We start from the raw sequence: 16,268 nt of genomic DNA on the forward strand, positions 1-16,268 counted from the left end.
TTTGTTGTAGAAGCCCCATTCAGCTGACACACCTCAAGGAGAGCGAGGAGAAAAAGAAGTAAAATTGGAAGCCAGGATGGCCTTGGAACTGGGTGAGAGAGACTGATTTTTCAACAAATTGGAGACAACTTTTTAAGCTTTCCTAGAGGCTGTGGATGTGAGGTAAGGGCACAGAGCACAGCCCAGGGCTGGTGCTTGGGGTCCCCTGGGTGGGTGTGTGGATGTGTGTTGTGGGGGCTCAGAGCTGCATTCCGCATGCTTATTCCTGCTTGAACAGTGCATCTTAAATGAACTCAGCTACCAGGTGAGCTCAAACTCTTCCTACTTGAGACTGAAGACAGTTAAATTAGGGAGCAAAGGGGCAGGAGTGGAGGGCTGTTGTTAGTGAGGTTTAGGCCAGGTCCTAGGCTTGTTCCCTTTAGGCAGAGATTGGCACAGAACACAAAGCTGCATGTCCAAGTGGCTGTGGTTGTTTTAAATCCATCCAGCTTCCCATCAGTAGGAACAGCTTGCAGACAGGAGCATGTTACTGCAGACTCAGCTGTGCTGTGCTGTTGGAATTCCCCATCCCGTCTCCTCCTATTGCTGCCTTCCCAACAGCTGTTCTTGGATCAGGCTGGCTGGCTGCTCCTTGGGGTCTGTGTGCATGAGTCCTGAGATGTTCCATTTCAGGATGAGGTAAGGCAATTCCTGTCCTTAGCAGTCCTTCACTGCTGTTTCCCTCCTGAGAGATGTGGAGGTCCCAGAGAAGGGAATACCCCATTAAGGAGCAGGTTGATGTCATAAAAATCCATGGAATCATAAAATTATCAAATCTGGAGAAGACCACTGACACCGTCAAGTCCAATCCTTCCCCTGCCCCAGGATGGAGCCATCTCACTTGAAGGTTTGTTTTGGTGCAGGACAGCAGAGTGTGGGCCAACTCTGTCTCCCTCACTTCCACCAGACCCTCTGCATAACCCTTTGCAATGAGAGCAGATGCTGCTTGTGTAGGAATACATTGTTCTCTATAGCGTCTCCATGCTGATAGCTCTGATGGGAGGTGGTCCAGCATGTTGCTAAAAAGCATTCTGCTGACAGAATATGTGCCTGGGAAGGTGATGAGCTTCCACCTTAGCAAAATGCAGAGAGGATTTTTCTCTTCTGCAGTCTTCCCCCCTCCCCCAGTCCACTACTGTGTCAAAACCTTGAGTTTTGTGTAAAGTTGTTAAATAAGCTTCTGGGCAAAATAAAAGATCAAAAGGGGTCTAATTAGCTGCAGTCTGCTTAGGAATTGTGGATGTTCACCTAGTTTTATAAATTGACACTTTTAACATTAAAACTCAAAGCAAAAAACGATGTAATTATTCCCTTTTTTTTTTTTTTTTTTTTTTGAAGCTTAGGTTTAATGTCTTTATTGAAAATTGGGTACTTCTATGGCATCTCAAGATGCTTTATTCTATCAAATCTGGAGCAAGTCATTTTTCATTTTGGATTGTAATGTGGTATAAATGATAAGAGCCTGATTCAGAAAGCTTTTTTTTTTTTTCCCTTTCCCTCCCCACTGGCAGTTTGATGAGAAAGCTTCATAGTCACGTCACAGTAACCCTGAAGATAATCCATTGTTTGAGTCTTTGTGAAACTGCTGGCTTTTATAAAGGGGAAAAGAGAGATTTTTGAGCCCATGGTTATGGCGCCTGAACCTCATCTACTGTCACAGGATTTTTGCTTCTTCTTTGTATCTTATACCTTTTACCAGAAGTAGGATGCCAAGGCAAAAGTAGATCCCTGCTATGACAGTCTGTGCTGTGATCGTGGCAGTTTAATTGAAGCTCACTATGTAACAGGTAGTTGAATGGAGAACATCTGGTGGTTAGAGCAAAGGAGGATTGAGTGATGTGTAGATGAGCTTTGTTGTATTTTGGGGCCTTGTTGTCCAAACTCTGATCGTTTGGATGTACCATTCATGCTTCGTGTTCACATCAGATCTCCCTGAATTTGACCTGAGTAGCATGGACAGATGAAAGGAGGGTCACAATGAAGACATGTTAGAGCTGGACTGTTGACAAGTATTATTTACACTGTGGAAAGATGCACAGTCTCTGTCTAGAACCAGAGGGTGATGGTGCTGGCTCTTCCCTAGTGCATAGGAAATCCTGGTGCCTGCCCCAAAGACCTTACCACCCATAAAGAGAAATGGCAAATGTGGGGTTTGTGTTTGTGTGAGGGTGACTGCAGAGAAGGGTCGGTCCCTCGGTGAACTTTAAACTTTTTTGGATGTTTATCTAAAAGTTCATGCAAATGGAGGTGGATTGCTTTGATCCGGGGGTTCTCATGAGAACTGTCTTTTGTAATTTCAACTGCTCCCTGGCTTGTGTCAGAAATGCTGTGAGTGGGGTCTGCCCTGGGATTTGGCACAGCACAGGTTTTAACTGGGCTGGAAGGGAAATGGGGCAAGATTCAGACATCAGAGGAGGGCTTGCAGAAAAGAAATTTTTATTGGCATCTTTTATATCATTCTGATTCAAAAGTTTCAGTTCTTGATGATCATGCTGGGCAGAGGTTCAAGATTGCATTTGCAATTGGCTCAGCTCAGATGCTGGAGGAAGCTTCTGCGATGGGAGGAAGATCCTTTTCCTGCAAGAACAGAATTTCTCATTTGACAGTAGGAGTGGGATTAGAGCCTCCTTAAAGAATCCAGTGGGGATTTGCTTGAGTTTTTTCCTACTCTGCTTCTCTGGCCCAACGTGGCAATTAGAGGAGAGCTGTTTGGTTGTTGCTGTGAATGATCTGGCTGCTTACTCTTGTGGATTTTTTGATAATCAGAGCTCACTGAATAGAATGCTTGCTACAGATGTGATTATTGATTCATATAGATTTTTTTTTCTGAGAATGGAAGCTTATCCTTTATTACTTTTAAGTTGTTTCATTGGCTAGATAGTGAACAGGCATTACTTTCACACACCAGGACATCTGCTTTCTGGAAAAGTTTCAGTTATTACTCTTTGCACATGGTCTGTATGGGCTTTGCTACCGTACAATGTATGTACTGTCCAAGCCTTTTCCTATTTGCATCATAGCAAGATAACCACTGGCTTCTTTGGGAAAGATACTGGCAAGATGTATTGGTGCAGGCTGCCCAGAGAGGTGGTAGAGTCACCACCCCCGGAGGTGTCCAAGAACTGTGGACATCTGGTACTGAGGGATGTGGTCAGTGGGCATGGTGAGGATGGGCTGATGGATTGGATGATCTTAGCGGTCTTTTCCAACCTTAATGATCCTGTGAGGTAGAGCTCAGGAGCAGCTCTGGGAGCAGATGCAGTGTGACTCAATGAGTGGTTACTTTGTTAAGGAGATAATGAGGAGGAGTTTTGATGCTGCTGTCCCATCCAGAGCAAGAGGAGATGGGTGTCTCCTTGACTGTATGCTGGGTTGAGGATGTGACCTCCAGTGAGCAGCCTGGAGTGGTGGAGCTGCTCTGTGTGTTTTCTGTGCTGCTCAGAGGGTGCGCATCGCATGGAGCATCGCTCCTGGGAAGCTGAGCTTGGACAGCACAGAGCAGCTTCCATCTGGCTCTCATATAGCCATAATGGTCATTAAACAACACTTTAATGTTTTATAGCTTAATGTTTTTGTTTTAATAATAAACAGAGGTCTTCTTTAAGGGAATTTAGTTTAATCATGCATGGCTGACCTGAGGAGGAGCACTGAAAGCCTACAAAATTCCCCAAAAGCAGCAGAGAATGAAAGCCCTTACGATTTCATAAACTATCCAAGATGAAGTCAACTGGATTAATAAGTCTGTGATCTGTACCTGAGGGAAGTGAATGCGGGCATATATTGGAGGAAGGAAAGCACCACTTCCACCAAACACAGCTGCTACTCAAGGGTAAATGCATAAATTGTTTTTTATTTTAATTCATTGTTCCTATGTTGCTTTTGCCAACCTGCCTATTGGAAGTACTTCACTTGCAAGTAGGTGAAATTGCCATTTTTTTCTCACTGCTCAAGAACATGCAAGTCTTGTAAATCCCAGATATCATTTCATCTTTTAGAAAGTCACCTGAGTTGACAGAGGAACCATGCAGATGTCCATCAAATCCACTCACCTGCTTCAAGGTAATGCCTTGTGATTTAGTGCCCATCCAAAAATTCCAAATGTGTTCGTCACCATTCAGGTAATAAACAAAATAAATCCTTATCTAAGCACAGGGTTATGACCACACATTTAAGAGATGAGTTGCTATAAGTGGTTATAACTTGTAAGTTAAAAGCTGTCATGGATTCTGATCTGTCATGGATCCTTCTCTCAGAGAAGTCCATGAGGTCTTGGTCTTAAAGCTCATTTTCAATGTTTTTGGCTCTTAAGAGTTTGCTAGGAGTTTTCGAGCCTCTTGAGAGCCACACATCAACGTACAGGAAAGCATACATTTGTAAAATAATATTAACTTCTATAATTTCTTGTCATTTATAAGCATCATTCAAATGACTCTTGACCATTTTGATGTCTGAAGCATTCAATGGAGTGCTGAGTTTTCATTTCCCTTTAACGGAGAGATATTGGAAACAAACAATGTGCTTTTCTGCTTACTGCTGGACAAGGCTTATGGGTAGAGATAATATCTTAGACAAACTGGGATGGCTGGAGAGCTTAGGTAAACTTGGAAGCATTGAGTCCTTCTTCAAGCCTGAAACAGAAGCTTGTAATACTGAATAAGCAGCTGCTCGGGGTTCAGTAGACACTCATCAATTAGAGCTTTGAAGGAAAAAATGTAGTAAGTATTGGTGTATTCTGGTTTATTTGGGACACAAAAAGGGTGACAGCTTCTGTATCTTAAGTATGCCACAGATTTGTTTCTATTGAGTGGCCCAAAAGAGCATATGATCATGCAAGCTCCTACTGTATATTTAGGGCATGGTGCATCCCCAAGGAATGACTCAAATGTGCTTCACATTTTCTTGCCTTTCTTAATCTCTGCTGGCTCTTTGGAACCTGAGAATATGGCTTTTACATTTGCAGCCTCTTTTGCTCTAACACAGAACAATCTTCCAGGTAGAAGCTGAAACCCTGTCCCTGGGGTAGCGAGGCCATCCAGAAGGTCACAAATGGCTGACAGTGCTGAGCTGCTGAGATCTGCTCTTCTGGTTTTGTCAATGATTATCCCAGCCTGACAAAGGTTCTACCATGAGCATTGTGGTAACTTCTTAAAGTTGATTGGGAGCTATTAAGGAGTGATAAAAATCAGGTATTTCTGACCAGGGTGATCAAAGGAGGAATTCAGTGATACTACAATAGGTGCTTGGAGTTCTCCGGGCATTGCCATCAGTATTGTTTAATGACCCAAATGCTATGGCTGTGTTGGGCAAATAGCAGCATTGGCAGCCATGTAGAAGTTCTCAGGAGACAGGGATTTCAGAGCGACAACATAACTCATTGCAGGCTGTCTGCTTCCCCTGAATGCTGGCAGTTGTCATATTGTGACTGTCAGCCCGCAGGTTGACCCCACTTCCAGAATCCTGATTTATTCAGAAACCTGCAGATTTCCTCTCTCAGATTTCAAGCATGTTGCTTGTGGTCTAAAGGCAACAGTTCCACCAGCTGAGCTGCTGAAGGTTTCTTTCTGGCTGAGGTTACAGGACACGTGTTAAAAGCTGGTATCAAGTGAATGCAGGCTAATAGGATTATGAAGTTTTCCTCCCCCTGTAAGAATGAGGGTAACTTGATGCTCCTGGCCTACCTAAAGGGATATGTTGTTTGGGGAATATGGATCCTCCACTCTGCCATGCTGAAAGGTTGCTAAGATGTCAGGAGGCTCAGAGCACGGAAAGCATTATGCTGAGAGCTCAGTGAGTGCAGCCACTAAGTCCCCTGGCAACCCAGAGTGACCTTTCCCCAGATGTCTCCCACCCAAAACTTGTTGGATGTCCCTTCCTTGTTGGTGTCTGTAGCAATGGCTGGTGCAAGGTTGGCTGGTTGCAAGGTAGGCCTTTCATATATGAGTCCCCAAACTGCTGGAGCCCATCGCACTGTGGAACTCTGTGAATCTCCTTCTTGTTCCTGCTGACCGACAGCCAGCAGTTTCCCAGGCATGGAGTATGTGTGTGAGTGTAGTAATGAGTCATTTCTTTGGGGCTATTGTTCAAGTCTTCAAACCATGGAAGGAAACCAGGAGCCTGTTATATGTCACTAAAGGTCACTGGCTATTTTTACAGATTACATTAAAGAACACCAAAACTGCACAAAAGGAATATTCAGGTTACAAAGCCAGAACTCTGAAAAATATTTTCACTGCCAAACTATCACAAATGGAGTGTGTGCAAACTCTCACTTTTCAGGGACTCACAGCACAAAGGTGTGTTGCTCTCCGTGTGTTATAGGAATATTATTCTCTGGCACCACTATGACCTTCCTTCCAAAACGAAAGCAGTGTTGCAAACTATCATGCTGAGGCTGTTTGACCAGAAGCTTGGAAGAGATAGATAGCAGTTTATTTATTTCTTCTTAACTTGGGTTGAAAGTTTTCCGCACTGGATAAACTGTGTTAACTGAAACTTTCACCCAAATCCCAGCTGGGGAAGACAAGCAGCATGGAAAGCTTTAATTCAGAAGATTAAAGTGAAATTCTAAGCAACTGGAGCCTTATAATTCTGTAGAGCGTGGCGAGCCTATCAATGGGAAATCATTTTTTTTTTTCTGTCTGTTCTGCTTTTGATGTCATTCTATCAAACATTTAATTGGGAGACACAGCATTAGTTTCAAACTCATTTTGAAGCAATGAGCATTAGTCAGACATAAACAAATGGGCTGGGGGCAAACGACACAGCTGCCAAGTGGTGGGGGAGATTTTAACAGGGGCCTCACGGGCTGCTGCCCCCAAGAGAAGGAAACTAGGATGGATAGAAGGAAAAGGTTTTTGCACTAAGGCCAGTGAGGCACTGGCACGGCCTGCCCAGAGAGGTGATGGGTGCCCCATCCCTGGAGACAGCCAAGGTCAGTCTGGAAGGGCTCTGAGCACCTGATGGAGTTGTGGGTGTCCTTGTTCATTGCAGGGAGTTGCACCAGATGGCTTTTAAGGGTCTGTTCCAATTCAAATAATTCTATGAAATTGCCACAGAGCAGAGAATGGAGCACTGAGAAGAGGAAGTGGGGGTTGTGCAGCAAATATGAGGTGCTGGAATTGCATAATCCTGAGTGAGGCATGCGAGTGCTCGGATTGGGAATGCAACCATGGTGTTGGAGTGCTGCAGGCAGGGAGTGGGCTTCAGTGATGTGCTGTGATCCGAGAGCCACCTGTGATCCTGGGGACATGGGGTAATCTTCTGGTGGTTCAGGGCAATTTGTGAGGTTAAACTGGAGGTTGTGAGGTTGAATTAGTCCCCATGCAAATGTGGGTCAAAATGCTAATGTATACATACAGAAAAACTGTGCAGGCAGCAAGCTCCTTGAAAGATCATCCTTGCGGTGACCAGACCTCAGGAAGAACAAAATAGGGAGCAACCTTTGCAAATTCTCATCCAAGGCTGCAGCAGAGCACTGCGGATGAGGGGCTGAGGCCAGGGAGGCAGGTGTGACTTCTTGGAGGTCATATCTCAAGTCAGAGCACAGTTCACTCCCAGGTTTGTGGTCTTGCTGCCAGAGCAGGCTGCCCAGAGTTGCTGGGAATATGTTTGCTTTTAATCTCTGAACTGTTCTACTTGCTGAAGTGCCTGGAATCTGTCTCAAAAATATTTTGGAGGGGAAACGCGATCATAAAGCTGGAGCTTTGGGCTATGCACGCTTCGTTTCAGAGCCGTAACATCTTTGATGGGGGTGAGTGTTGCTAACCTGCCTCCTTTGTTTTCTGACAAGGAGAGTAATTTTAAAAATAACATTTTAATCCCTTATACTGCATCCATGTCAGCGTTAGCTTAACTCAGCCCACATTTCAGGAACTCTGGGAGGTGTTTCACTTTTGTTCAAGTAGATTTAGGTCTTTTATTGCTTTCATGACACTACTGCTAACTGGGACCAGAGCCTGGCATGTGCAGCACGCAGCAAAGTCCTACTCCCAGCAGAGTTCCTGTTCAGTTCTTTGCACAAAGCCCTCTGCTTCCTCCAGCATCTCTGGAGCCTCATAAGACCCTTCCTCTTCCCAGCACAACTCAAGCTGGCCCCATCCCTTCTCATGGAGCTGGTTGTGTTTTTCCTGAGTGACGTTTTTCCCAGTCTCTGCAGATGCCATCCAGCTACCCCTGCCAGCTCATTTCTGCCCTGCTGAGAGATGCCCGTGGTAGTGCAGGCATCATGCCTGCTTTCCATGGCCAATCGGAATGGGCAGGGACAAAGGTAAGGCTGGCAGCATGAAAAGGCTGCTTGTTGCAGCGTTTCATGGCCAGTGAGCGTGACCAGCCTTCAGGGCTAATTACCAGAGGAAAAAGAAGTATGTTCTTGTCAGACGGCCTACGGGGTTACTAGTTAATGAAGCAGATATGCAGGTAGCTTGTTCAGTGGCATGAGCAAGTGACTGCCTTCTGTCCTCGGGGATGTGGGCAAACCCTGGTGTTGTGCTGGCAGGCTTACAGCATAAACATGTCTCTAAACATTGTCTGCAGGAATCCCTTTGTACTGCTGGGTCGTTGTGTGCCCAAAAGCTAATTGTCTGCTGTCCCAGTGCTGTACTGGGCTCCATGCAAAAGAAGGGAAAGAACGCAGTGGAGTAAACAAAGTGTGAAGTCTTTGTCCAGTCTGGTTGGTATGGACAGACCTGGTGGCTATTTCTGGCTCTTGATTTCATGCTCTCATGAAACTTACTCCATCTCATGTCACCTCTTCCACTTGTCCTGGAGAAGGTACTGCTAATGAGGAGCAGCATCTGTGGTATGAGGTTCCTCCAAGTCTGCTGTGATAACTGTTACTTGCTAGCATTACCGTTACCTGCCTTTTGACCTGTCAGTGGGGTAATATTTGACAAGGGATCTCTGTAATACAAACAAGCTGACCTATGTATCAGACAATGTTATCCATCTCCTCTGCCAGTGTTTCTTGTGTATCTACCAGAAATAATCCTTTCATTGTCAAATGTCACCTATTTGAGCTGATGGTTGGACCATGGAACTGGACGAACATCCCAGTGCAAGACTTGTGACCCAGTGTCCCAGCAGAATGGCCTGGCTGCACACAGGGAGCACAGAATGGATGCTGCAGGTCAGAAGTGAGATGTGTTGGTGCAGAAATCCAGGAGAAGGTGCACTGTGCCTGACTGGAGGCTGCTGTTCCCTACCTGTGGGGCTTTCCTTGGAATTATTCTCACAGAAAGTTCACCAGAGTATGATGGTTTGGCAAAATAACTAAATAAATAAAAGCACATTTGAATTGCATGTTCCTTGGAATCTGTACTCTGTTTTCTCTGATAGAAATTGCTACACAATCCACCTAAGAAGAGGCACTGGAGCTCCAGGTCTCAACACCAACCCCTTGTAATGGCTCTGGACTTCTTTATAGTCATGCTGCTTCACTCTGCATTTCTACCAACAGGTTCCAGGCTCTGCACATCCCCTGGGATGGATCTCATTGCTGCCCTTTCCGCTGGGGACTGTGCAGGGGACACAGAAACGCTGCTGCCAAGTGTTGCAGAGAAGGATGTGTCAGCATCGCCAGCCTTAGGAAAAGTGACTGCAGCAAAAGAGATGGAAAGTCTGAAGGTGGCCAGCCCTGATGGAGCAGCGGTGGAAGCTTCAGGAAACCCAGAGGCAGAAGGAGTTGCTGAAGTGATCCGAGCAGCAGAACAAATAGCAAAATCTGAAGTGGCCAAGGTGCTGCAGTCAGCGATAGCTGAGGTAGAGGCCCTACACCATTAGTGCCCATTTGGTGCCCCTTGAGTTAGGCTCATACAGCCAGCACTAAACTTGCCCTTGCAGCCCTGCCCTCTGAATGCCTCAGGTAGATAAGACTTCTCCTGGACCTGTGGGAGATTGTGTTATTTTGGGAATATTGGATGCAAGAGAAGGAAAAGGTGGTGGTGGTTGGGGGGGGGGGGTGAGATCCTTGCAATCTCCAGAGGGTTTGTGCTCTTTTCCCATCTGGTTTCCCTCTGTCTTTCAGATGAGGTGGGTTTTTTTTCCACAATAGGGGGTACTTTATCACACCTGGTAGAGCTAAGGATTCAGAGCGCTCTCCATTACAGCCCCACTGGCCACATGCTCATCCTGTTCTGAAGCATTCATATTTGGGGATCAAAAAGGGTCCACGCATGGTGTTTACTCAGCCAAGAATTTTTATTTGACATTTGAGCAATTATGCCTTGTGTTGTCCGTGAGTTTACCGAGGGTGATAAACGTGCTTTTCCCATTTGAAAAGCCTGTCTTTTAACATTGATGATGTGGCGACAGATTTTCAGCAGGGCTGGGAGTGGGATTTGCCAGGGCTCAGTGCCCGCTGTCAGAGCCAAATTATCAGATGTTCAGCAACCAGCAGCTTGCTGTTGGGTGTGAGGCCTTTGGACATGTTTGTTCCCATGTGTGGAGCTCAGTTGTTGCCTGTGCACCCTTAAGCATCCACCTTCAGCTCTAAGGACTGTGTGCAGGAAAATCTGGATCTCGTCTCCACGGGCTCTGATTTCATTTTGAGTCTGCAGGGTCAGCTTGATTCCGTCACTGTTTCCTGGGCCCCAGCACTGCCCTGAGTGCATGTCTTTGCTAGAGGACATCTTCCTTTAATTTACCCCTGATTCTGGAATTAGCTTTGCTCAGGATGGGCACTTTGGTGTGTGTTTCAGTGTGCTTCTATGTCTCATGGAGATCAGCTGGACTTAGGAACATGATGAAACTATTCCTTAAATCAGAATGTGCAGAGGTTGCCCTTATTTCTAAGTATCAGTGGTGTGTTCTTCTATTGTTTTTCCACCGTTTCACGCATTTACTCTTGACTTTTCAGCTCAAAGAGATGAGGAGGAGTGCGTGGTTAAAGCCAAAGAACACCACTCAACAGGAGGAGGAGGACTGGGAGAAGAGAGAGGTGATGTGAGGTGAAGGTTGGTTCATAACTGAAGTGGGGCTCATACCCTGACAACTCCCATTACATCCCCTTTGTAAGTGCCCACACTATTAAAAATAAAGACATGCCGCATTCCACGTGCAGTGTCATTCATGGGCTTGAAGGCCCTTGTCTCCTGGCTTTGTGAAATGACAGCTCCACACCAGTTCATCCATGATGAAGGAGGGTGAGGAGCTGATTGTGATGGAAAATATGTTGCTGGCATGAAATGGTATAAAAAAAAGAAATAATTTCAAATGTCAGGTCATGTTGCCATGCCCCACAGGCCAAGTCATGATCTGCGAAAGTACTGCTAATGTGAATTAGTTTCACATCCCAGCAGAGCAGATGCAGTTGCTTGCAGCCTATCCAGTGTGCTCCAGCTCTGAAGCATTCCTTGTCGGGGTATGACTGGTAAGTATGATCTGTTTTCTGTTTTGTTTTTCTAATTTTAGTTACTGATCTGGTGAAAGTAATGGGAAAGACTTCTCCATCCAGACTGAAAATGGTAGAAAGACAGAAAAAGGCCACAAGAAAGTCAAGAAATTAGAATCAATACCTACAGTGGTATCATCAGCATAAATGACATGCTTCCCAGGCAGTGCAGATTGCTATTAGAATGGGTGTCATGACTTTGAGAGGGAAATATGGTTTCTTCTAAGGTTATTTTCTCAGCTTGTGAGGTATAGGTGTGTTTGGGTGATGGAGCAGTCTGGCAACAAGGTGGTAGTGTGGGATCAGAACCAAAAAAGGTTTGGTGTGCATCTCCCATATTGTCATATCTATTGTCATGATCACAGTGCAGTGCCTCCGGTAAAGTGGGAAATGTACCCTTGTCCTGCTGTGACATCAAAGGGGTTTCTGTGCCCTTCGCAGTGCACCCAGCACCAACACTGCCTTCTCTCTGGGGCAGTGACAGGCGGGGAGGGGAGAACAGCAACCTCTGATCAGAGCTCAGCCCCCTGGCCCTAGATCTGAGGAGACAGAGCCCGCCCTCCCTTCCCTTACAATAATTTTATTTTATTACAAAAAGAGCCCATATTAAAAAAGCTCATGATTATGTTTTCTGTTCACCAAGACTTTTCCTGTATTCGACCTTTGGATAACCTCCAAGGCTTGCAAACATTTGAAAGGAGTAAAGGAGCTCGTTTTATTGCAGGGCCTCAGCATACATTCTTTCCAGCCTATCTTTAACATCAGTTGACAAGAATTATATAATTGCAGTCTGTGATCCCTTTAAGGCTAAAACGTATTCGTTTTCCCTCAAAGAACACTTCAGGTTTCAGAGTTAAATGTATACATTTTTTTCCATCTGGGCTATTCTGTAAAAGCTGCTTTCTCTTCATCTGGCAAGTCCCATTCTACCAAGTTGCATGGATTTATTTTTTACTGCGGTTTTCAGCTCACATGTTAACAAGTAGAAGAAAGAGCCTCCAAATCCCAACCTGTGTTTCCCATTGCATTGGAAAATTAGTGGGTTCCAAAGACCACGCAGGGGGAATTATCCTCCTTAGGTGGAACCAAATAAAATTTCAGCGTGCTGATTTAATCAAATTAGTGTCTAATGCTAATTGATAGGCAGCCCGGAGACAGACAGGTAGCTGGACTGGATCTGATCTCGCATTTCAGTGGTATGATGTAACCCTCTGGGTCAGGAAGGAATTGCTGTTCTATCAGAATGGCATCTGCCACCATGTTGTAGGAAGCTGTGGACATCAGATACTCTGGTAGGAGCTGGGGAATGATGCCAAGAGAGAAATCTGAAGATATTACCTAGTATTTAAAAAATGAATTGGCTGCAGCCACGACTGCATTGTTTGCATGTGTTCCCTGAGGTTCAGGTTTTCACTGCTTTGAGAACAGCAGCTCTCAAGACTGTCCGCTGTGAGGTGAAGCAATGACCCAGCGGTGCTGAGCACAGTGGGCAACAAACTGAAAGTCTGCAGAAAGGGAAAAAAATATATATATATATATTAAAAAAAAAACAGAAAAAACCCCTTTCCACTCATGGTACTTCCCAACAATGAGAAATGGAGAGAGCGGCAGCCTGGTCATGGGTATATGCGTGCAGGAAGGGAAGTTGCATTTATCTGGTAAATGAGCTATTAAGAGCGATTAAGCTGTTTGAAGCTGGGGCTCAATGGGCCAATTGTCCGCCCTGGTGCAGCTGAGGGGCTGGGGGTCCAAGTGAGGGCTGAGGGGTCGGAGTGAAGAGGTTTATGTGGTGGCTTCCCACTTTGCTTACCCCAAACCTCCGTGTCCTTATGTACTGGATAGCGGTAGCCAGTGTGCTTTTGTCTGAGTGCTTTAGGAAGTGCAAACTTTTATTCCAAGTGGTGTTTACCTGTAAAAATGGTTCCCTACTTCAAATATTTAGTTATTGTAATGGTGATTGCCCCTGTGCCCCTTAGGGGTGGGGGCAGGGGCAGCATTCCTGGTTTTATGGAGGGGCAGGTTTGGAAGGGCTGTAAATGCAATAACCTAAGAGAGAGGAGCGTAACAGAATCCCTCTAACAAACTACAAGCCCACAGTTTATAAACTTGGATGTAGATTAGGGTCCTGCCTACTGTATAAAAATAACCGTGTTTGGATTTCTTTGTGGCCAAAGGATCTCATAACCTGTTAAGTTCTCACCACTCATTTTTCTAACGGAGACAGGGCCGTGTAATACCCTGTGTTGCACTGCAAAGAAAATCTCGGCTCCGTTAAGCTGTTTCCTGCTTTTGGTAGCCTCTCTGTATCAGGATTCCCATTCTTGTTTCTGTTTCAAGCAGGAGACTAGTTTACAAGGCAAGTTCCTCCTTGGAGATCACAAGAGGCTTTCTTTCCCCTTTCTTTTTCTAAGAGGAAGGATTAGGTCACCAGTAATACCGTTTGCTTTTTATTTTTCTCTGCTTTGGCTAATCTGCTCTCCAAGATGTCCATGTTACAAGAGAAATAAAAGGCTTTAAGCGGCCGCAGGATATTCCCCCCTCACCTCAGCTCTCCAGCCGAGGAGGCGACTTACAGAAATCACCGCATGCAAAAGCCTTAAACCAGAATTCCAGATGCTTGTAAGACAAAGCAGAGAGATAGCAGCACTTCAGGTGCTGGCGATTACCAGCAACATCCAGCTCTTCTAGCAGTATGGCTTTGTATGGAGAGCTCCCGCAGCCACTCACCTGCAACCAGCAGGCTTATGGCTATGTTGAGACCTTTCTGTTCTATTGTCTCTGTGCATTTTTACCTGGGAATGGTACCACAGCAGAGCTGTGCTATGCTGGCTGAGCCTGGCCCCCTGCCTGGCCAAGGCACACTGCGTGCGACGCGCTTGGTTTCACCCAGGGAAGGACGAGTGCTGTGTGAGGAAAGTTTTGGGGCTCTGAGCAAAATGGGTTCAGTCAGAGAATAGCAAGCACCAGCAGATGATTGCTTTTGTGAAGGCTGTGCGAGTCTCATCTGAATACTGAGTGCTGGTTTGTGCTGGAGCCATAAACGTGCTGCAATAAATAAGAGTCTGCATTGGTAGTTTGTACCTAGCACAGTACAGCGTGTTCGTGCTGGTTACGTTACGTTTGGCAACCTCTGTTTAGGGGCCAGGTAGGACTGGATCTACATCAGCGCAGCTCTCCTGAGCTCCGTGCCAACCCCCAGCAGCCAGAACTCTGCCTCTCCCATGTTTTCGGCTGGCTTTTTTCAGTCCTTTCTTTCCAAAGAGTTTTAAAAACACAATTAAATGGACAGGACCACTCAGCAGCTGAGCATAAAAAGCCGTTTATCTGAGGATATCAAAGTGCTTGACAGAGGTGGGTAATTCTCTCCGTGCCCTTCTCGCAGGGAGGGATGCTGGCATGCAGAGACAGCGAGCGGTTATCTGAGTAACGGAGTCAGTAGCAGAGGCAGTAATTAAAACTCCAGTCTCATGACACCCAACTCTGTACTGTAACCACTAGACAAACTGCCTCCCAGAACCGTATCTCATCTCTATCTCCTTCCATATGCACAATAAAGCTTTTGTAGTATATGCTGTACGCTTGCTATTGATAGTTGTATCAGCTGAAAGATAATGCGTGCTCTTCTAACTGGCTGCAAGTGCACCCCGTACAACCTCAATTATCTGAGCATAATGGGGGAGTGGTGGAGAATTTTGGGTAGTCGAGGTTTTGAGTGATTGAGGGAGGTTTTGGTGTAATGAACGGACATGGTGATACACGGCATCGTTTGGAGAGCAGGTTGGGAGAGCTGGGGCTGTGCAGTCAGCTCACAGATGATGTGCTGCAGCTTGGGATATGATGTTCATAGATTCACAGAATTGTTTGAGTTGGGATGGAACCTTAAAAGCCATCTGGTCCAGCCCCCATCCTGCAGTGAACAGGAACCCCTGCAGCTCCATCATGTGCTCAGTGTCTGTCCAGCCTGACCTTGGGTGTCTCCAGGGATGGAGCACCCACCCCTCACCGCTGCAGGTACCCCTCTAAGATCAGTGAAGGCCAACAGCGGTTGTTAATGGAAAACCTCTATGTGGCAGCTCGGAACACCGCTCAATATGAGCACACAAGGCTACGTGGGTGGCTTCCACTGTCTGCAGAGAAGCAGGGCCAGAGAGCGTCCGAAAAATAATTTCCCCTGCACATGCTGTAAATTGTAGATTTTGAGTACAACCCAGCTGTTAATGAGCTCCATACGGGCAGAGCAGCGCAGTGTCTGTAGAGATGTATTTGTTTACAAAGTTAAAGGCAGGAGCTGGGAGCTATGCATCCTGGCTGTTACCTGCAAGCTGGGACACATTGATATGTGTGAGCTGATGCCTGACGTTGCTGAAGCAGCCCACTCTTTTAAATGGCTTTAAATTCCAGTCTGTGCTGCTCCTCTGGAAGTTGCAGTGCCTGCTGGTTGTGTTCTCAGCTTCAAATGCCTGGAAGAATAAAATGGGTTTTCTCTTGTGCTGCTGTGCTTACCCCAATCCACATGTTTGTGCAAGGAGAACGCACTTATTTGTTATCTTTGATACAGTCTGGACACACACATATGCGTGTAATTCCCTTTCTCTTCAGACACCAATCTGTGTACGTGTATTTATGAGGGCTTGACACAGGCTTCAGTAGAAGCGGGACTGACCCCAACATTTTGTACGTTATTAAGAGGAACAACAGTTCACCCTTTAAAATGCCTATATTTGGAAATCTTGCTCTAAACTCATGCCGGTTTAACTTAATTTTGTGGCGTTTCTCCAGATTTTCATCACCAGGGGAGATGAGGACAGGACGGAGAGCAACCCTCGTGCTGCACAGAGGTGAG

General features: G+C 45.8%; 2 protein-coding genes across 4 annotated transcripts in view; both read left to right on the forward strand.

Moving 5' to 3' along the window:
• The window catches only part of LOC146758361 (uncharacterized), a 28,062-nt gene extending 16,974 nt beyond the window's left edge, over positions 1-11,088 (forward strand). For 2 of the 3 annotated variants that reach the window (XM_085516349.1, XM_085516347.1), the window contains 3 exons: positions 11-92; positions 9,494-9,795; positions 10,892-11,088. In XM_085516349.1, coding sequence (XP_085372475.1) covers positions 77-92; positions 9,494-9,795; positions 10,892-10,981 — 408 coding nt within the window. In that variant the 5' untranslated portion in view covers positions 11-76 and the 3' untranslated portion in view covers positions 10,982-11,088. Of the gene's footprint in view, positions 1-10; positions 163-9,493; positions 9,796-10,891 lie in introns of all 3 variants that reach the window. The other variant, XM_085516350.1, reaches the window with a different exon arrangement.
• A 190-nt stretch (positions 11,089-11,278) lies between these two features.
• LOC107320025 (uncharacterized) overlaps positions 11,279-16,268 on the forward strand; it is a 32,644-nt gene continuing 27,654 nt past the window's right edge. The window contains exons 1-2 of the mRNA XM_085516353.1: positions 11,279-11,404; positions 16,205-16,263. The gene's annotated coding sequence lies outside the window, so the exon portion shown is untranslated. The remainder of the gene's footprint in view (positions 11,405-16,204; positions 16,264-16,268) is intronic.

Source organism: Coturnix japonica, chromosome 15 (genome assembly GCF_054131305.1).
Source record: "Coturnix japonica strain WE chromosome 15, WE-NBRP24, whole genome shotgun sequence".
In the NCBI taxonomy this organism is placed as follows: Eukaryota; Metazoa; Chordata; class Aves; order Galliformes; family Phasianidae; genus Coturnix; species Coturnix japonica.